Source organism: Electrophorus electricus, chromosome 9 (genome assembly GCF_013358815.1).
Source record: "Electrophorus electricus isolate fEleEle1 chromosome 9, fEleEle1.pri, whole genome shotgun sequence".
NCBI lineage: Eukaryota > Metazoa > Chordata > Actinopteri > Gymnotiformes > Gymnotidae > Electrophorus > Electrophorus electricus.
Window position 1 is genome coordinate 22,729,517 of NC_049543.1, and position 21,500 is coordinate 22,751,016.

Sequence of the window (21,500 nt, forward strand, 5' to 3'; positions counted from 1 at the left end):
CGAGAGATTCAGGGGGCAAAGATGAGCTTTATTAATGGATGAGGAGAGAGACCTGCTTTCTGTGTTATAAACGTCATTTCAAAACTGTCAGAGTTAAATCAGAAACAGGATAGCATGTAGCTAGGACAAAGAATTGAGAATCTGTTAGATATACAGATATACAGTGAAATTACTATAAGGGGTTATTTAAGAGATTATCAGTCAGAGATAATAAAGCCAGTAACCTTATGGGTGCTCAGTGTGGTATAACTGTGTGTGTGTGTGTGTGTGTGTGTGTGTGTGTGTGTGTGTGTGTGTGTGCATGCATACTTGTGAGTACCTCTGTACTAGAGAGCTGAAAGCCAACAGATACAGAGTCAGACACACCGGTGCACTTACGGCCCAGTAGGCTGCATTCATAGGTGTGTTCATAGCAGGTCTGTTGATAGTGGAATACCTTGAAAGGATACACACAGATCTCAGACGGTGTGGGTGGGTGTGTGTGTGTGTGCTGAAAATGGTTCCAACAGAACGGTCTTCTCAGTGAGGCTTGACCATTTTTTTAAAACACATTCTTCCCTTCCAAATCGACACACAGACTCTCTGCTATTGGCCCTTTGTCTTTGTGCTCCAAGCGTTGATTAGGACTCTGCGGGAATAAATCCCTCTCTGAGGTCTAATAAAGCTGACATGCATGTATACAGTACAGGGTAGAGAGATTAGGTCCGAACACAGCCCTGTACTCAGAGGTTAACTCGCTGATGGACTTATTCTCTGCACATTTGTGCTGTTTTTACAGCGGCCTCTTTCAAAAAGGACTTGATTAAAAATTATCATTAGAACTAAGTTATTACGTTATAATTCACTGTGTGCTTCACTGTATGGAAGTGTGCATTTATACATACAGTGCAGCTAGTGTTGGGTACATCTATAGGGTAAATGTGCCTAATAAAATCATTTTAGTTTATAAACTGTTTGGCCTACGTGGATTCTGTGCTGAGTATGAAAGCCCGGTATCTGTGAGTTGGACTGGCACTCGACCAGCAGCTGTAGTAGGTCGAGTGTGAATTGGGCGGGGGTGTCATCAACCCTGAAGCTCGCTCACTCTCTCTCCGCTGACAGACGACTGTCACATTAAACTGAGCGAAGCGGAGCTGTGCCCCCGCGCATTGCCCCGACCCCGCCGGCAGCTGTCTGCCCTCAGAGCAGGCATGGGCGGCCCCGGGGCAAAACCCTCACGCTCAGACTGTCTGTGTGGGAACCCTCGGATCACGAGACATGGAGCAGGAGAGCTAAGAGACGTGATACCCACGCTGCGACTCAGAGAAGGCCGTATTAGAAGCAGAAATGATGGCACTAACACCCAAACGGAAGGATGGTGAAGAAAGCATATTCACGACATGACGGAGGCCGCGAGAAGGGATCTGGTCCCAGATCAGCCGTGCGGTCTGGGAGTTTCACTTGAACTTAGAAGATTTCACAGACTGGGAAAAGATGTTTAGAGTTTATAAATATGATTCATTTTGTGAGAAGACCAACAGATACACAGGTTGCTTGGTTGCAAATGCTTTATACTCGATATTTGTTCAGTCAAGTTTCAGAATCTCAATCATGTTGAGGGTAGTGGGTTTTCCATTCACCAGAATTTGGGCTTTTTCCATTTTCCCGAATAACACCCAAATATTACAAAAGAATTTACACCAGTACGAGGCTGAAAAGTCGGAACATTGCTAAAGTCAAAATGTGAAAAAGCGTGCTGAAGGGCTTTTCGAATAAACGATAACGCACCGAGCTGTAAGAGCATGTTGAATTCCTCCTTTTTGCTCGTTTCAATCTCACCCCAAATCACGGTAGTCTACGCCATATAAAGTCTCTTCGCATAACCATAGTGGATGCAAACATGACTTGTGTGAACTATGGAGCACATGAAACCCTGTATCACTTTACCACAGCCAAAGACCACCGACCTCATGGAGATCAGAGGTCATCAGAGTTGACATTCTGCTCTTATGTCGTGCCGCGGCACTGCCATGGTGCCTGCTTGCCCCGCGGTACCGCCGAACCCCTGGGACGCCTCCTTACGCACAGCTGTCATCACTGCAGCTGATGCTGTAGCCCTGCGGTCCACTGTAGTGCGGCTTAGAACCACAGCTACGGCTGCCCCCATGCATGCAGACACAGCAGGGCAGGGAGCAGACCTGCTGGAGCTGACCGTCTCGTCCTGCTTTAGAAATCCGAGCATAAATGTGTAGACCGCCGCGTCGCTAAGGAGATGTGCTGTATCCAGAGCAAGGACAGTTATCCTGCCAGACTGCAGGGACTGATGGAGTTAGTGGGCTTTTGGCTACCTGTCTGAGACGTGTGTGTGTGTGTGTGTGTGTCTGTGTGTGTCTGTTCAGTATCATCTTGCTGCTCTATCCTGAGTGTGGCTGGATGTGTGCATTGTACAGCCCCCTCCTCCTGCTCTGACTCCACTGTGAGGTAATGGGGAGGACAGTAGAGTCTGACAGTTTCTGAGGTCCTCGCGCTCTCTCTCGCACTCTCTCTCGCGCTCTCTCTCACTCTCTGGCTCTCTTTCTTTATCTCCCTCTCCCTCTCTCTCCCGCTATATATATATATAATATAGCGAGAGAAAGTGAAGGAGAATTTTATATCTTTCTCACTCTATCTATCTATCTATCTATTCCTGTTAGAAAAGTTAGGACAGAGTGAAGGGTATATATCTTTATATTAGATCTCTTAAATGATCACAGAAGTGGATACAGATGTGTGTGTAGCAGAGAGAGCGAGCGAGAGAGAGAGGAAGAGAGAGAGAGAGACAGAGAGAGAGAGGTATATGATGCATCTTAGCCTTGACTTTCTCCTTCACAGGCACTCACTCAAGCAAGCCATGAATAAAGAGAGAAATTAATTTTCAGCATGGGTGCAAACATTCTCTCTCTCACACACTCACACACACACACACACACACACACACACACACACACACTCTCTCTCTCTCACACACACACACTCTCTCTCTCTCTCTCTCTCTCTCTCTCTCTCTGTCTCACACACTCACTCTCTCTCTCTCACACATACACACACACACACACACACACACACACACACACACACACACACACACACACACACACACACACTCTCTCTCTCACACACACACACACACACACACACACACACACACACACACACACACACACACACACACACACACACACACACACACACTCACTCATCCCATACCCCTTTCTCTATATCACTGTCTGCATTTCATAACCTCCTTTCACCAGGATGATAAGTTGACGAAATCCATGACACCAGCCAATCACCAGCCTCCACATACACCTTCGAGTGTCTTAATTTAATGCTGGGGGATATTGCTTTACCCTCCTAAACAGGGTCACCTTACATATGCGAGTCTGCTCATTTAGATACCAGTTATTATGCTAGATACCAGTTACTATGCTAGATACCAGTTACTATACTAGATAACAGTTACTATTCTCTGTGCTGTGGCTGTTTTTCTTAAATCGTCTGTGAATTTGGATAAAAATTATTAGAACTGTCCAAACTGGAGGTTTTTGGAGGGTTTTATTTCTAACTGGCTTTAATTCCATTAAGAGCTAATTGGTTACATGTCTTGTGATCTTGTTTTTTTTTTTTTGGGGGGGGGGGGGGGGTGGATTTTTACACTACAACGTGTGTTAAACTAAAGCTTTTGTTAGCACGGCCCCCATGTAGAGAAACTGGGAGAGAGACAGACCCCTGTGGTCAGTCTTACTGACCCACTCTACCAAACACACACACACACACACACACACACACACACAACCATCCCATTGAGTCCTGGAGGCATCCGACTGAGCTCCAGGCCTCCAGGCTGTTTGGATAGCTGCTCTAGAGACATGAGGCCTCTCAGACGATCACCACACACTGAAGTGGTTACAGAGGTTCTCATCCTCTGTGTGTGTGTGTGTGTGTGCGTGTGTGCGTGTGTGCGTACGTGCGTGTGATTAGAATAGATGACTGTGGTAATTAACTTCTACTCTGATCTCCTTAAGTCTAGAGAGAGACACTAAGTGCTGATCAGCGAATGAAGGAGACTCCCACACACAGCTCTTCAGTGAGTGAATGCTGGTGTGTGTGGGTGAGTGGATGTGTGGGTGGGGATTTATGGCGTAATGTAATTTGGCTCACTGTAATGGATGTAGTTATTTGGTCAATGGTCAGTGGTTGGATTGGTGGTTATTATACACTGAAGCTTTCCAAAGTAAGTTGGAAAATAATTTTTGTACTGTACTTTAACAGTTTCCCTTTATTATGAGAAATGCTCCTTGCAAATTTTGTATTTGGTAGAAACCTTCTCAGTATTGACAAGACTGTGTGTTTATTTATATTACATTTAAAAAAAAACAAAAAAAACCCTTAAGTGGAAGTCAGGCATGAGCATATGGGAGAAAGGAGCCTGAAGAGAGCCCAGGGGTGGGTGGGTGTGCATGTTTGAGCAGGTATGTTTGTGTATAATACAGTATGTTTCCGTACAGTCCATAAGTGATCACTCTCATCTTGATCTCCTTAATCCGTATTGCTCCGATCAGCTGCCTCTTGGAGTCCTGCCCTGTTCATTCTCCCACCTGACTCCGCCCATCCGCAAATCGCTTGATTTGATTTGTCGATTGTCATATTAACATGCTGTGAGCTGGACTGGCTGTAAGTCCTTAATAAAAATCTTTTAAGGGTCTGTTGCAGGACGTGAGTGAAGCAGCAGCCGGCTGCAAAGAAGTCCCGCACATCCAGCTCATTAAAGCGGACGAGCTTGAAAGGATCATTAGACTCTCGCAGTGCAGCTCCAGGGGACTCTGGGTGTTTTCCTTTGTCTGGACAGCGAGGGACATTCATAAAACTAGTGTCTTCAAAGCTGCTTTGTGTCTCGATGCTGGCGTGCGAGTGTTGCTAAGGTTAGGCTGGGATTGATGGTGAGTTCCGCATTGCTCTGGGAGACGTTACTGCTGTAGCATCCAGGCTGTCCCTGCAGACGAACACTCTGAGCTGGAAAAGATTCCCCTCGGAGACATAGAGACTGAGTCATGGAGAGACATAAAGAGAGTGGGAGATAGTGAGAAATACGTAGAGAGAAAAAGAAAGTCAGAGACTGATGAGGGAGTGAGAGTGAGCGAGCGAGTGAGTGAGTGAAAGAGAATGCGATAGGAAACCCCAGGTTTGGCCTTCCTGTGACCAAGCCTATCAATGCCTTTCTTTCTGCTACAGTAATATATCAATGTTCAGAACAACCCAGCACTCTAACATCTACTGACCCACCCGTCCAGCACTCTGTCTACTGACCCAGCCATCCAGCACCCTAACGTCTACTGACCCAGCCATCCAGCACCCTAACGTCTACTGACCCAGCCATCCAGCACCCTAACGTCTACTGACCCAGCCATCCAGCACCCTAACGTCTACTGACCCAGCCATCCAGCACCCTAACGTCTACTGACCCAGCCATCCAGCACCCTAACGTCTACTGACCCAACCATCCAGCACCCTAACGTCTACTGACCCAGCCATCCAGCACCCTAACGTCTACTGACCCAGCCATCCAGCACCCTAACGTCTACTGACCCAGCCATCCAGCACCCTAACGTCTACTGACCCAGCCATCCAGCACCCTAACGTCTACTGACCCAGCCATCCAGCACTCTAATGTCTATTGACCCACCAGTCCAGCACTCTAACGTCTACTGACCCACTCACACCACTCCTGACCCACACTGGGCTTTAGAGTCTTCTCATTTTGCTTTGTTGTTCTTTAATAGCACTGGCAAATACAGTTAAAATATATATTTTTAATAATATCCCTGAAATACACATCCCACCCCAATGACACCTCAGACAAACACACACACACACACACACACACACACACACGCGCACGCACGCGCACACACACACACACACACACACGCCCATACCTTGCACACCTAATTTCCATAATGCCAATGGCTCCCAGTGGAGTGTTATGAGACATTCTGGCTCTGTTAATTGGTGCATCAATAAGCCATTCCAGATTCTCTTAATGAGTGGAAGCAATTTTGTATTAATGCATGCATATTATATAACTCAACCAGCAAATACGAAGAAGATTTACTAGAATTGTTTATTTAAACTCGCTCTTTTTATGCCCCTAAAACAATCAAAGGGCTTTTACAAGAACTCTAAAATTGAAAATCCTCTAAATGAAATTTAATAAATAAATAAATACATTCAGTCAGTTCCGTCTTACTCTTAATAAACAGTATTAAATCTTATCTAATAATATTTGTGTTTTCACATTCTACAGGAAATTCATAAAAACATATTTGCTCATAAATATGAAGCGGTGACCCTGAGGTTATTGTGTATGTGCTTGTATGATATAAAAAGGCGTTCTGTGTTGTAGCTACATGTCCCCCCCTCTGCTTTGACTAATGAAACAGACTGACAGCCTCTGGAGTGACATCCATGCACCTCACTTCTTCCTGGGCCTCTGGAGACCCTACCAAACGCTCCCCGCATCACTGATGAGGTCAGAGATCCCAGAGCATGGGCTCCGCCCTCAGTCCTGATCCCACAGTTCCATCATTAGCATAAAGGCAGCCCTCTGGAGAGCAGCTGTCCAATCACTCGCCTGTTCCCCTCTTTATCTTCCCCCACTGATTGACACAAGATGGTCGCCTGTATTAAACACCAATCAGGTTCTGTGTAAAGTTTGGAAATGGGCTTCCAGCAGAAAACTAGAGGTCAGTTCATGGGCATAATGAGGTGAAGAAGCCTTTCTACGCGCGCGCACACGCATTTGAGAGAGACAGAGCTGCACCCTCCCAGGCTGTAATAGCTTTGAATTCCCAGATGAGAGGTATGAGTGCTGGACATTGGACTGATATTAAGACCCAGTGAAGCCCAGAGACAGAAACGGAGAGATGATTGAGCTCTGCCGAGTCTTATATGCTGGTCAGCAAATTTCTAAATTGTTTTTTGTCTGCTAGCCTGTGTAATGTTCTTAACTTGTTAACAGAAGAGGAGAGAGTGAAGCATTGATCAGTGAGTGCTGGTGTAGGCGGTCTGTAGTTTCATCAGCTATGCATTAGGCGTGTGTGTGTGTGTGTGTGTGTGTGTGTGTGTGTGTGTGTGTGTGTGTGTGTGTGAGAGAGACTCATGAGTTTTGTGAATTATGTTGCAGTGAGTGTTGCTATAACAACCGCTTTGACCCTCCACTATTTGCTAAGGTTACCATTTGAATACATATGAAAGGCCCCCACACCATATAGGCTGAGTGCTATTAACCCACCCTGACTGGGCCTTCCTCTCACGCCTGACATTTAGCTTTTATTGATGTTCTGCTCCGTTTCATAAAGCTGTTACGAGAGCCGCTGTAGCTCCCGTTGAACACTGCAAAATGTCAGCCATTTGCGTGCAAGTGTGATCACTCCACTGGTGCGGTGCCCTAATTAAGAACGCCCGGCACCCAAATGAAGCCAAATTAGCTGTCAGGAAAGTCACATTTAAATGAGTGATGCACAGGCCAGACGGTAAACATTTAACTGATATAAATTGCCATTTAAGAGCCGAGTTTAATGTTTTGGCCCTGTATTAATGTGACGCACAGCAGCAATGACGATCAGAGTGTCTCGCAAACTCATTTGGAGGCATTTAGGGCTTTTGTGCACACAGAGGTTTGCGCAAATTAAGACAATGGTTGTGTTTTTATGAGCAGTCATAAACAGGCCTCCCGTGCTTGCTAATGACGACAGAAACAGCTTGTATGTCAGCTTGCGGACGGCGAGGGAATAACCCCAGCACGGCAAACAGCACACTCTGCAAAACAACGGGTCAGGCAAGACAGGGCAGCCCTCACGCTTTGGATATCAGCATTAAGTGTTTCCTCCTTTTTTATGTTACTGTTAATGCTGAGAGCGACCGTGAATAACAGACTTAAATTCAGTGTATTGTGTTTGTGTGGGTGTGTGTGTATTGTGTTTGTGGATGTTTTATTATGTTTGTGTGGGTGTGTATTGTGTTTGTGTTTGTGTGGGTGTGTATTGTGTTTGTGTGGGTGTTTTATTGTGTTTGTGGATGTTTTATTGTGTTTGTGTGGGTGAGTATTGTGTTTGTGTGGGTGTGTATTGTGTTTGTGGATGTTTTATTGTGTTTGTGTGGGTGTGTATTGTGTTTGTGTGGATGTTTTATTGTGTTTGTGTGGGTGTGTGTGTATTGTGTTTGTGTGGGTGTGTGTGTATTGTGTTTGTGTGGGTGGGTGTTTTATTGTGTTTGTGGATGTTTTATTGTGTTTGTGTGGGTGTGTATTGTGTTTGTGTGGGTGTGTATTGTTTGTGTGGATGTGTGTATTGTTTGTGTGGATGTGTGTATTGTTTGTGTGGATGTGTGTATTGTTTGTGTGGATGTGTGTTGTGTTTGTGTGGATGTTTTATTGTGTTTGTGTGGTTGTGTGTTGTGTTTGTGTGGATGTTTTATTGTGTGTGTGGATGTTTTATTGTGTTTGTGGATGTTTTATTGTGTTTGTGGATGTTTTATTGTGTTTGTGTGGGTGTGTATTGTGTTTGTATGGGTGTGTTGTGTTTGTGTGGATGTTTTATTGTGTTTGTGTGGATGTTTTATTGCGTGTGTATTGTGTTTGTGTGGGTGTGTGTGTATTGTGTTTGTGTGGGTGTGTGTGTGTATTGTGTTTGTGTGGGTGTGTATTGTGTTTGTGTTTGTGTGGGTGTTTTATTGTGTTTGTGTGGGTGTGTATTGTGTTTGTGTGGGTGTGTATTGTGTTTGTGGATGTTTTATTGTGTTTGTGTGGGTGTGTGTGTATTGTGTTTGTGTGGGTGTGTGTGTATTGTGTTTGTGTGGGTGTTTTTATTGTGTTTGTGGATGTTTTATTGTGTTTGTGTGGGTGTGTATTGTGTTTGTGTGGGTGTGTATTGTTTGTGTGGATGTTTTATTGTGTTTGTGTGGGTGTGTATTGTGTTTGTGTGGATGTGTGTTGTGTTTGTGTGGATGTTTTATTGTGTTTGTGTGGATGTTTTATTGTGTTTGTGTGGTTGTGTGTTGTGTTTGTGGATGTTTTATTGTGTTTGTGTGGGTGTGTATTGTGTTTGTATGGGTGTGTTGTGTTTGTATGGGTGTGTTGTGTTTGTGTGGATGTTTTATTGTGTGTGTGGATGTTTTATTGTGTGTGTGGATGTTTTATTGTGTGTGTGGATGTTTTATTGTGTTTGTGGATGTTTTATTGTGTTTGTGTGGGTGTGTATTGTGTTTGTATGGGTGTGTTGTGTTTGTGTGGATGTTTTATTGTGTTTGTGTGGATGTTTTATTGTGTGTGTATTGTGTTTGTGTGGGTGTGTGTGTATTGTGTTTGTGTGGGTGTGTGTGTGTATTGTGTTTGTGTGGGTGTGTATTGTGTTTGTGTTTGTGTGGGTGTTTTATTGTGTTTGTGTGGGTGTGTATTGTGTTTGTGTGGGTGTGTATTGTGTTTGTGGATGTTTTATTGTGTTTGTGTGGGTGTGTGTGTATTGTGTTTGTGTGGGTGTGTGTGTATTGTGTTTGTGTGGGTGTTTTTATTGTGTTTGTGGATGTTTTATTGTGTTTGTGTGGGTGTGTATTGTGTTTGTGTGGGTGTGTATTGTTTGTGTGGATGTTTTATTGTGTTTGTGTGGGTGTGTATTGTGTTTGTGTGGATGTGTGTTGTGTTTGTGTGGATGTTTTATTGTGTTTGTGTGGATGTTTTATTGTGTTTGTGTGGTTGTGTGTTGTGTTTGTGGATGTTTTATTGTGTTTGTGTGGGTGTGTATTGTGTTTGTATGGGTGTGTTGTGTTTGTATGGGTGTGTTGTGTTTGTGTGGATGTTTTATTGTGTGTGTATTGTGTTTGTGTGGGTGTGTGTGTATTGTGTTTGTGTGGATGTTTTATTGTGTTTGTGTGGGTGTGTATTGTGGGTGTGTATTGTTTGTGGATGTTTTATTGTTTGTGTGGATGTTTTATTGTGTTTGTGTGGGTGTGTGTTGTGTTTGTGGATGTTTTATTGTGTTTGTGTGAATGTTTTATTGTGTTTGGATGTTTTATTGGATGTTTTATTGTGTGTTTATTGAGTTTGTTTGGGTGTGTGTTGTGTTTGTGTGGATGTTTTATTGTGTTTGTGTGGGTGTGTATTGTGTTTGTGTGGGTGTGTATTGTGTTTGTGTGGATGTTTTATTGTGGTTGTGTGTTGTGTTTGTGGATGTTTTATTGTGTTTGTGTGGGTGTGTATTGTGTTTGTGGATGTTTTATTATGTTTGTGTGGGTGTGTATTGTGTTTGTGTGGATGTTTTATTGTGTTTGTGTGGGTGTGTGTTGTGTTTGTGTGGGTGTGTGTTGTGTTGGTACTGGAGGTTAGGTTTGGCGGTATGACGGCTCATGACGAAAAAGACACCAAAGCTGTTTTTTCCCCTCTGGGTGCTCTACTTTTTTTGTGTTGTTGCTCAATTTAACAGCAAAGTTCATTTCAGCTGAATAATGTTTACTAGTCATTCTACAAAGTGCATATTTTAACATGAACCTTTTTTTGAACACATTGTTTTTCTACCACTAAGATATTATTCTTATGAGTGTTAGAGATGCAGTGTTGATCAGTGCTGTTATTCCACTAGTATGGTATTGTTTATCAGTGCTGTCCTTATGTAAGCATTGTGGCGATTACCATGTGGTTCTGTTAGTTCTCTTACTGTTTTGCTGTTTCAGTGCTTACTGTTCTCTTAGTGTTGTGATTTTTAGCCATACCGTTCTTCTATTAGTGTTGTGATTTTTAGCCATACCGTTCTTCTATTAGTGTTGTGATTTTTAGCCATACCGTTCTTCTATTAGTGTTGTGATTTTTAGCCATACCGTTCTTCTCTTAGTGTTGTGATTTTTAGCCATACCGTTCTTCTATTAGTGTTGTGATTTTTAGCCATACCGTTCTTCTATTAGTGTTGTGATTTTTAGCCATACCGTTCTTCTATTAGTGTTGTGATTTTTAGCCATACCGTTCTTCTATTAGTGTTGTGATTTTTAGCCATACCGTTCTTCTATTAGTGTTGTGATTTTTAGCCATACCGTTCTTCTATTAGTGTTGTGGTGTTTAACAGTGCTGTTCTTGCGTGTCCCAGAAGACACAGTCCTAAGCAGTTCTCATGTCTCTAGGCTCTGAATGTGTTAGCACTGTGGTGTTTATCAGTAGTGTTTATGTCTCTAGGCTGTGAATGTGTGTTAGTGCTATAGTGTTTATCAGATGTGTTTGTGTCTCTAGGCTGTGAATGTGTGTTAGTGCTATAGTGTTTATCAGATGTGTTTGTCTCTAGGCTCTGAATGTGTTAGCACTGTGGTGTTTATCAGTAGTGTTTATGTCTCTAGGCTGTGAATGTGTGTTAGTGCTATAGTGTTTATCAGATGTGTTTGTGTCTCTAGGCTGTGAATGTGTGTTAGTGCTATAGTGTTTATCAGATGTGTTTGTCTCTAGGCTCTGAATGTGTTAGCACTGTGGTGTTTATCAGTAGTGTTTATGTCTCTAGGCTGTGAATGTGTGTTAGTGCTATAGTGTTTATCAGATGTGTTTGTGTCTCTAGGCTCTGAATGTGTGTTAGTGCTGTAGTGTTTATCAGGAGTATTTATGTCTCTAGGCTGTGAATGTGTGTTAGTGCTATAGTGTTTATCAGATGTGTTTGTCTCTAGGCTCTGAATGTGTGTTAGTGCTGTAGTGTTTATCAGTAGTGTTTATGTCTCTAGGCTGTGAATGTGTGTTAGTGCTATAGTGTTTATCAGATGTGTTTGTGCCTCTAGGCTCTGAATGTGTGTTAGTGCTGTAGTGTTTATCAGTAGTGTTTGTCTCTAGGCTGTGAATGTGTGTTAGTGCTATAGTGTTTATCAGATGTGTTTGTGTCTCTAGCCTCTGAATGTGTTAGTGCTGTAGTGTTTGCCTCTAGGCTGTGAATGTATGTTAGTGCTATAGTGTTTATCAGATGTGTTTGTGCCTCTAGGCTCTGAATGTGTGTTAGTGCTGTAGTGTTTATCAGTAGTGTTTATGTCTCTAGGCTGTGAATGTGTGTTAGTGCTATAGTGTTTATCAGATGTGTTTGTATCTCTAGGCTCTGAATGTGTGTTAGTGCTGTAGTGTTTATCAGTAGTATTTGTGTCTCTAGGCTCTGGAGAGTGAGTTCGTGTCCTGCCAGCTGCACCAGTGGATTGATCTGATCTTCGGCTACAAGCAGCAGGGACCTGAAGCAGCACGAGCCCTCAACGTCTTCTATTACCTGACCTACGAAGGAGCCATCAACCTGGGCAACATAACAGACCCCATGCTCCGAGAGGTGAGTGAACATGCGCACACACGTGCGCGCGCGCACACACACACACACACACACACACCCCACACATACACGTGCACACACGCACACACACATACGCGCACACACACACCCCACACATACACGTGCGCACACACCCAACACATACACACGCACACACACATACGCGCACACACACACCCCACACATACACGTGCGCACACACCCCACACATACATGCGCGCACACACACACACACACACACCACATACACGCGCACACACACACACATACGCATGTGCACACACACATATACGCATGCACACAAACACATACACGCGCGCGCACACACACACATACGCGCACACACACACACACACGACACATACACGCGTGCACACAAACGCACACACCCCACACATACACGCGAGCACACACATACGCGCACGCACACACACACACACACACACACACACACACACACACACACACACACAAACACACGCGCGCCTGCAGCAAGAGGTGAGTGTACACACACACACAACCCTATTCTCCGAGAGGTTAGTATACACACACACACGGGACCCCAACTTTCCACACACACTCTGATACACGCATCACATCATGAGAGACATGTATACACACACACTCAAAACGCACATCACAGATTTCCATAACGTCTTCGTTTCCACCCAGTTCTAGCGATCATGCCACAGTGGCGCTGGGTCTTCCTGGGCCAGGCCCTAGGTGATGTCCCAGCCCCGGGTGGCTAGTTCACCGAGTTGTGCTGTCTGCCTTCTGCACAGGAGATTGTTGCGGCTGATTCTATGTGCAAATAAATATATAATGTCCATATGAATGGGCTGTTTTGTGTGTAGATTCTCTGTTAGTGTCCACTGACTGACTGAATGAGGGCTGTGCATTATCGGGTCTTATTTGAGTTGTATGTCTGTGTTTCTATGGGATGTGTGTGTCTGGGTGTGTCTGTGAGATGGGTGTGTGGAATGTTTCATGGCAGATTAGGGTCACTCCAGAGACAAAGCTGTGCTTTCTCAGACGTTGATTACTTCCTGTCTCAGTGCTGCAACCTAAAATTAAAACACACACAGAATTCTACTTCTGCGCCCAATAGAGATCCATACTCACAAAATACACTATACTCGACCCCATACTCACAAAATACACTATACTCGACCCCATACTCTTTCCATACATCAAATTTGCTCCATGCCCCGTCTTTCCGATATACACTACACTCACACCATACATCATAATGGCTTCATTCATGTGAGATGCTGGAGCAGATATGTTCGCAGCATGCAAAGGTTGCTGTTCCTAAGAACCAGCAGGAGCTCAACAGGGTTGAAAACAGTGAAAACTCACCATCATGTAGCACGGTGATCCACAAGCTATTTTTGTTTACAAGATCACCAATCATCCATCTAGTTTATTTATTTATTCCATTTTTAACCTTTAAATATTTGTGTGTGAAAGGTTCAGGATGTTGGGACATTTGGACATTGTTGAATCGACATGTTCAACTCGCGCCAACTCACATTCCATTCACCGAGGTGGGCAACACTCGTGATATATGATGTTGGAATGTAGAGTTTGGGGGGGGGTTTCTGTTAAACTGGCAGCTTGATGTACTCTCTCTCTCTCTCAATCTCTCTCACACACACACACACACACACACACAGACTAGCTTCATATATATTAATATGCAGTAGGAACATGACCTTTCCTGTGCTGTGTGTGAATCCTGTAGCCTCGCCAATACGTTGGACCAACCCCCATTATGCTAAAGAAAAGCCTCTGTTCTGCACTGGTCACTTAGATTGGCTTGTCAAGGGCCCTGAGTAAATCAGGTGACTCTGGGAGCATGACCGACGGGGTACTGTGTGTGTGTGTGTGTGTGTGTGTGTGTGTGTGTGTGTGTAAGGATCATCTTCATCATTTAAATGTGTAGAATATAAAAGGACCTCATCAGTGATGGGCCAGTGCTCCTGAAAAGATTGAAAACATTAACACATCCACCTCAACGTAATAACCTCACCTCACCTCTCCTTGAGTCTCCTCTCGTCTCCTTGAGTCTCCTCTCCTCTCCCCTCCTCTCCTCGAGTTTCCTTGAGTCTCCTCTCCTTGAGTCTCCTCTCCTCGAGTTTCCTTGAGTCTCCTCTCCTTGAGTCTCCTCTCATCTCCTTGAGTCTCCTCTCCGCTCCTCTCCTCTCCTTGAGTCTCCTCTCCTTGAGTCTCTGCTCCTCTCCTCTCCTCTGCTCCTGGCATTCTTGACTTCTCAAAGCTTGTATGCAAACATTACACATCCATATTTCATTAGTTATCATTACATTTCATTTCATTAGATTTGATTTTGACAGTTGGGTTTATGTTGACTCAGAAAGAGGAATACCCAGGTGGAAAAGACCTAAAGAAAACTGCCAAAGTCACTAATAGCATATGATAATGTCATTAAAATGCTGTGTTTGTCCAGCATAACTTTTGAAGCGCCTGTTTCTGGGTGATGATTGCAGATGCATAGTGCCGTCTGAGTTGTATCAGTGCTCCTAATGAGACCACTGGCGGATTTCCTGTGGAGAGGGAGGATTTACACTACTCAGAAAGCTCTTACCAGCAGCGTGAGCTGAACAAAGGAAGCGATGGATGAGGGGGGAAAAAGGAGGGAGAGAGAAAGAGAGAAGAAGGGACAAAGACTGGGAGGGGAGGCCGAGAGAGGGTGATCCCCTCACTTCCTGTTCTGATACTACTGGAGCCAAAGTGACATTTAGCAAAAAGACCTCTCTTTCTCTCTCTCTCTCTCTCTCTCTCTCTCTGTGGTGTTAGACTGTAAGGTGAGCAGAACGCTTCATGGTCTGTGTTCAGTCTCCGAACAGGATCAGCAGAGTTTCTCTACTGGTGGAAATTCATTTCAGTAATCCCACCTGAGATTCCCATGGAATACTGAGCCAACTGCTTCTTTTGGAATGGACACACCACACACACACACACACACAGTTCCATATGTGTTTGTACTTTTGAGTCGCAAGTTCTTGTTTTGTCTTTTAACATGTTTCTTGCTCTTATGGTGCTCTAAGAAGCAGTCTTTTCCCCACTAATACTGCCCCCTACAGGCGGTGGAGTCTCAGATCAGGAGTTTTGGACAGACTCCTTGCAAGCTGCTGATTGAACCCCACCCACCCAGAAGCTCAGCCATGCAGGTGGTAAGTTATTCACACACACACACACACACACACACACACACAAGCGCAGGGGAGGACTGTGGGTAAAGAGAGGGCTGCAGTGTGCTAGGGGCTCTGGAGTGTGAGTCTTTAGAGAGACAGGGAGGTCATCGCCTAGAACCCCAATTACATCTCCCTCTCCATGGCGATGACAGCTCACCCGGGCTCTACAGCCAGGCTGGTCAAACCTGCCCTTAAACTCAGCTCAACTCAAACCATCTTAGTCCGGCTCACGTCCTCCCAGTCTAACTCAAACCCAGTCAGCTCAACACACTGATTAAAATAGTGACTGTGTAATTAGTAGCTGCATAATTAATATAACTATAGACAACATCTCTGACTTTGTATATGTGCGTGTGCATGTGTGTCTATTTGTGTATTTGCGTGCGTGCGTGCGTGCGCGCAGTGGGGGACAGTTAGGCTCATGTCTTCTGGCACTGGATTACATACGGCTGACTCCTCTACCAGGCAGTGAAGGATTCTGGGAAATAGAGGCCCACCAGAGACACTACAGAGTACACACTTAAGCACTGGACAGTACAGTTCAGTGCACTGCCATACTAACGTCAGCCCCTTCTGCTTCTGTTTGGTTGGGTGGGGTTCTGCGTAGACACTCTGAACCTACTCCATCATGCGTAGCATGTGCTAGCCCCGCCGGCCAGCCCAGGCTAACGCACAGAACACAGCACAGCCTACTGAGGAAGTCCACTTGATGGTTGGGTGACTTTGCCGCTGTGAACTCAAGCAGCTGTGTGTATGTCTGTGTGTGTGTGTGTGTGTGTATGTCTGTGTGTGTGTGTGTGTGTATGTCTGTGTGTGTGTGTGTGTGTGTATGTCTGTGTGTGTGTGTGTGTGTGTGTGTGTGTGTGTGTGTGTGTGTGTGTGTGTGCGCGTCACACTCACTTCTTTAAGATAATTCAGATGCAGGGGAGGATTGTGATGTCATAAAGGAAGTCTAGTTAAAGCATCCTTTAGGGCTGAAATATCATTCAGCTTTTTCTGGAACTTTCTGCAACCGTAGAATGTGCTTGCTTTTACTCTCAATCCCTCTCCCTCATTCTCTGCCACTCTCTCCCTCTGTCACTCTCTCTCTCTCTCTCTCTCTCTCTCTCTCTCTCTCTCTCTCTCTCTAAGTCTCTGTCTCCCTCTTGGTGTATGATGTGTGCTTTTCCGGCTCGTCCTCCTGCAGACTCCGTTGATGTTCACAGACCAGATGCAGCAGGATGTCGTCATGGTGCTGAAGTTTCCCTCCAACTCCCCCGTGGTGCACGTGTCCGCCAACACCCAGCCTGGCCTCGCCAACCCCGCCGTCATCACAGTCACCGCCAACCGTCTCTTCGCTGTCAACAAGTGGCACGGTCTCACAGGTGAGCGGCAGTGGAATCATGGGTAACGGGAGTTTCGGTCGTGTGGTCCTGACAAAGGAGATACTGATGAAATTCACTAAACAGACTGCATTGTTTTCAGTGGTACTGCATGCAGGGAGATAAAACATACGCCTCACATGGGTAACTCATGGGAGAATCATTGGCCAGAGATTGTGTGTGTTTTCAAGAAAAAAAACAACTGATGGACTGGATGCTGTCATGAGTTGCAGCATTGTGTGTGTTGCGTTCCACTCCAGCTGGTGGAGTGTGGGCTCAACGCACATACCTTAACACTCTTAACACTCCTGTCACACCGTCGTCATCGGGGAGGCTTCTGGGGGAAGTTCACACACAGAGCTACGTTTAGGGTGAAAGTTGGCAGCATCCTGTTTCCTCCGCTGCCCCGGTTAGTCCAGCACGCGTTCGATCAAACGTGACATTTCCACTAAACGCCTTTCACTTCCTGTCCGCTTTTATTAATCACGCCAACTTTGGAGGTCTGTTTGTTTATTTATTTTACCTGTTAAGTGTCATCCTAAAACAAAAAATGAAGGTAAAGGCAGTGTGCTGTACTGCTTACAGATGTTTATCTCTGGATGTTTTGTTATTTGTTGCTTTGTGCTATGTGGAAGTGGTTAGTGGCTGACGGTACCTGCCCTGCATACTGCGTCTGGCCAGGACAAGGCTACATGAGACTCGTGGGACGTCATGCCACATGACCTTTGCTACTTTAATTATGTACATAAATAAGAACCTGGTTCTCAGCATTATTTATTAGGTGTTATTTTTCACCATGTTTATGTTGTTGCATTTCTTTCTCTCTCTTTCTCCCTCTCCCTCTCTCTCTCTCTCTCTCTCTCTCTCTCATAACCTCTCCCCTTTTCTACCCCGTGTCTCTGTCTCTGTCAGGTCACCAGAGCTCATCGGCACCGGAGCAGCAATACCAGTTACCAGTGGAGATTGATCCTCTGATAGGTCCGTGGCTTATCAGTCATGCGCGTGGTGATATGTGATTTGCTGTGGTGTTGAGTGTGGGCGGGCCTGGCAATGAGATGAGAGCTGTTTGTCACCCATTGAGCCTCCACTCAACATTTACATGCAAATTGGAAAGCAATGAGCTGTAGCTTTGCCTGTAAATCTCTCTCACACATACACGCTCAACACACACACACATGCACACATGTATGCACGTACACACTCCCCCCCCGGTTGTCAACCTAAATGAATATGAATAGTGTAATGATGTCTGATTGAAGGCGTGTGATTGAGGATGTCAGCACAATATGGCCTCTACTGCAGTGTGAGCTGAGTTAGGGGAGGGAGTGTGTATAGTGAGTAGTGCAGGACAGTGTTTGTTGTGAGTGTGTATAGTGAGTGGCGCAGGATGGTGTGTGTCGTGACTGTGTATAGTAAGTAGTGCAGGACAGTGTGTGTCGTAAGTGTGTATAGTGAGTAGTGCAGGACGTTGTGTCTTGTGTGTATAGTGAGTAGCACAGGGCGGTGTGTGTCGTGAGTGTATAGTGAGTAGTGCAGGACAGTGTTCGATGTGAGTGTGAGTAGTGCAGGACGGTGTGTGTTGTGAGTATATAGTGAGTAGTGCAGGACGGTGTTTGATGTGAGTAGTGCAGGACGGTGTTTGTTGTGAGTGTATAATCAGTAGTGCAAGACGGTGTTTGATGTGAGTGTGAGTAGTGCAGGGCAGTGTGTGTCGTGAGTGTATAGTGAGTAGTGCAGGACAGTGTTTGTTGTGAGTGTGAGTAGTGCAGGACGGTGTGTGTCATGAGTGTATAGGGAGTAGTGCAGGACAGTGTTTGTTGTGAGTGAGTAGTGCAGGACGGTGTGAGTGTGAGTAGTGCAGGACGGTGTGTGTCGTGAATGTATAATCAGTAGTGCAGGACGGTGTTTGATGTGAGTGTGAGTAGTGCAGGACGGTGTGTGTCGTGAGTGTGAGTAGTGCAAGACGGTGTGTGTCGTGAGTGTATAGTGAGTAGTGCAGGACGTTGTGTCTCGAGTGTATAGTGAGTAGCACAGGGCGGTGTGTGTCATGAGTGTATAGTGAGTAGTGCAGGACGGTGTGTGTCGTGAGTGTATAGTGAGTAGTGCAGGACGGTGTTTGATGTGAATAGTGCAGGACGGTGTTTGTTGTGAGTGTATAATCAGTAGTGCAGGATGGTGTTTGATGTGAGTGTGAGTAGTGCAGGGCGGTGTGTGTTGTGAGTGTATAGTGAGTAGTGCAGGACAGTGTTTGTTGTGAGTGTGAGTAGTGCAGGACAGTGTTTGTTGTGAGTGTGAGTAGTGCAGGACGGTGTGTGTCGTGAGTGTATAGTGAGTAGTGCAGGACGTTGTGTCTTGTATGTATAGTGAGTAGCACAGGGCGGTGTGTATAGTGAGTAGTGCAGGACGGTGTTTGATGTGAGTGTGAGTAGTGCAGGACGGTGTGTGTCGTGAGTGTATAGTGAGTAGTGCAGGACAGTGTTTGTTGTGAATGTGAGTAGTGCAGGACGGTGTGTGTCGTGAGTGTATAGTGAGTAGTGCAGGACATTGTGTCTGGTATGTATAGTGAGTAGCACAGGGCGGTGTGTGTCGTGAGTGTATAATCAGTAGTGCAGGACAGTGTTTGATGTGAGTGAGTAGTGCAGGACGGTGTGTGTCATGAGTATATAGTGAGTAGTGCAGGACAGTGTTTGTTGTGAGTGTATAATCAGTAGTGCAGGATGGTGTTTGATGTGAGTGTGAGTAGTGCAGGATGGTGTGTGTTGTCTTTTTCTCGAGTACACTTTTTAAGAGCTTCACTTTAGGAACTTACAGAAATCAAGTTGATCCTTTTTCTTTATTAAAAATGTAATTGCCCTTCCTCTCTCTCCTCAACCCCCTCTCTCTGTAGTGAGTAACGTGGGGACTCATCGCAGGCAGATTACAGATCTGTTGGATCAGAGTATCCAGGTCTCGTCTCAGTGCTTCGTCCTCACGGCTGATAACCGCTTCCTTCTCCTCGCTGGCTTCTGGGACAAGAGCTTCCGCATCTACTCCACTGACACAGGTAACCACGGCAACCCCGCTGCAAGGAAACATGCAGGGGTCAAAGTTCTCAAATGAAGCTGTGTGATGACTCCACACCCACACACAAACGCACCCTCCCCAACAACCCCCCCCCCCAGCTTGGACAAGTCCCTAATGCTCAGAAAGTGAGAGAGGAAGAGGTGGAGATTAGGTTTGGTGTTTCACTGAACATATGCACAGGTGACTGCAGGTCAGGCTAGACTCACACACACACACACACACACACGCACGCACGCACACTCGCGCACGCACACACTCACACACGTACGCTCACACACGCACGCACGCGCACACACACACACAAACAAACTTTGACATTTGAATAGCTCTGGAGTTCGAAATCAATCAACATACACACCTGCATGCGTTGGAATTCTTGTGCATGTGTAAGCATGCACCAAAACCAAATATTTAGAGTGTAGTGCAAATCAGGGAGCATTTAAACAAATCTGGAGTGTATAAGCAGGAGTGTGTGTGTGTGTGTGTGTGCGCGCGCGTGTGTGTGTGTGAAGAAATGTCTTAATGTTTGAATATAGATAACAGCAGATGACAGAAACACATTATTGAGCTATGAAGATGTATTACAATAGCCTGTAGTCCCACAATTGTTGACCTTTGAATAAAACCGGAAAAACATAGTTAATTTTACTCAAATAGTAAGTAGTAACTGTAATACTATTATAGTGAAAATAGTATTTATTCAATTTTGAACATTATCTTTATGTGCATGCGTATGTCTGTGTGTGTGTGTGACCTTTGTAGGTAAGCTGACGCAGATTGTGTTTGGCCACCGGGATGTGGTGACGTGTCTGGCGCGCTCTGAGTCGTACATCGGCGGAGACTGCTACATGCTGTCTGGATCCAGAGACGCCACCCTACTGCTCTGGCACTGGAGCGGCAAGCACTGCAGCATCGGCAATGGTACACCGAGTAAGCTTTGTGTGTGCGTGTGTGTGTGCGTGTGTGTGTGCGTGTGTGTGTGCGTGTGTGTGTGCGTGTGTGTGTGCGTGTGTGTGCGTGCGTGCGTGCGTGCGTGCGTGCGTGCGTGCGTGAGTGCGTGCGTGCGTGAGTGTGTGTGTGTGCGTGTGTGCGTGTGTGAGTGTGTGAGTGTGTGTGTGCGCGTGTGAGTGTGCGTGTGTGTGTGAGATCCTGAGACCAAGGAAATGCTTCATAACTTAATCAAAGCAACTGTCCATCTTGAATACATTTGTCAGACTGTGTGTGTACACGTGTGTAAAGGTGTGCGTGTGTGTGTGTGTGTGTGTGTGTGAATTGCTGTCTTTCGTTTGCGCTCCTTAAAGTAAAATAGAAAGTGTTCTGCATCTTCAGTAAGGATGTTAAAGTAATGAGGAGGTGACCCCACAGTGGCACGGCTGGACCTCCAGGATTTAAACACATAAGTACTTTGTGAGCTCAGTGATTTACAGGTTACTCTCCAAAGAGCTGTGCCGTTTCGTCTGACCACAGTGGACTGTCAGATTGGGTTTCACATCCAGTACTGTAATGCAGAAAGGGGG

General features: G+C 45.4%; 1 protein-coding gene across 6 annotated transcripts in view; it reads left to right on the forward strand.

Annotated features, from left to right (window-relative positions):
- The window catches only part of lrba (LPS responsive beige-like anchor protein), a 191,063-nt gene that overhangs the window by 151,235 nt on the left and 18,328 nt on the right, over window positions 1-21,500 (forward strand). For 4 of the 6 annotated variants that reach the window (XM_035530261.1, XM_035530262.1, XM_035530265.1 and 1 more), the window contains exons 47-52: window positions 12,177-12,344; window positions 15,449-15,538; window positions 16,746-16,923; window positions 17,833-17,898; window positions 19,808-19,963; window positions 20,746-20,913. In XM_035530261.1, coding sequence (XP_035386154.1) covers window positions 12,177-12,344; window positions 15,449-15,538; window positions 16,746-16,923; window positions 17,833-17,898; window positions 19,808-19,963; window positions 20,746-20,913 — 826 coding nt within the window. The remainder of the gene's footprint in view (window positions 1-12,176; window positions 12,345-15,448; window positions 15,539-16,745; window positions 16,924-17,832; window positions 17,899-19,807; window positions 19,964-20,745; window positions 20,914-21,500) is intronic. The other 2 variants (XM_035530263.1, XM_035530264.1) reach the window with 1 other exon arrangement.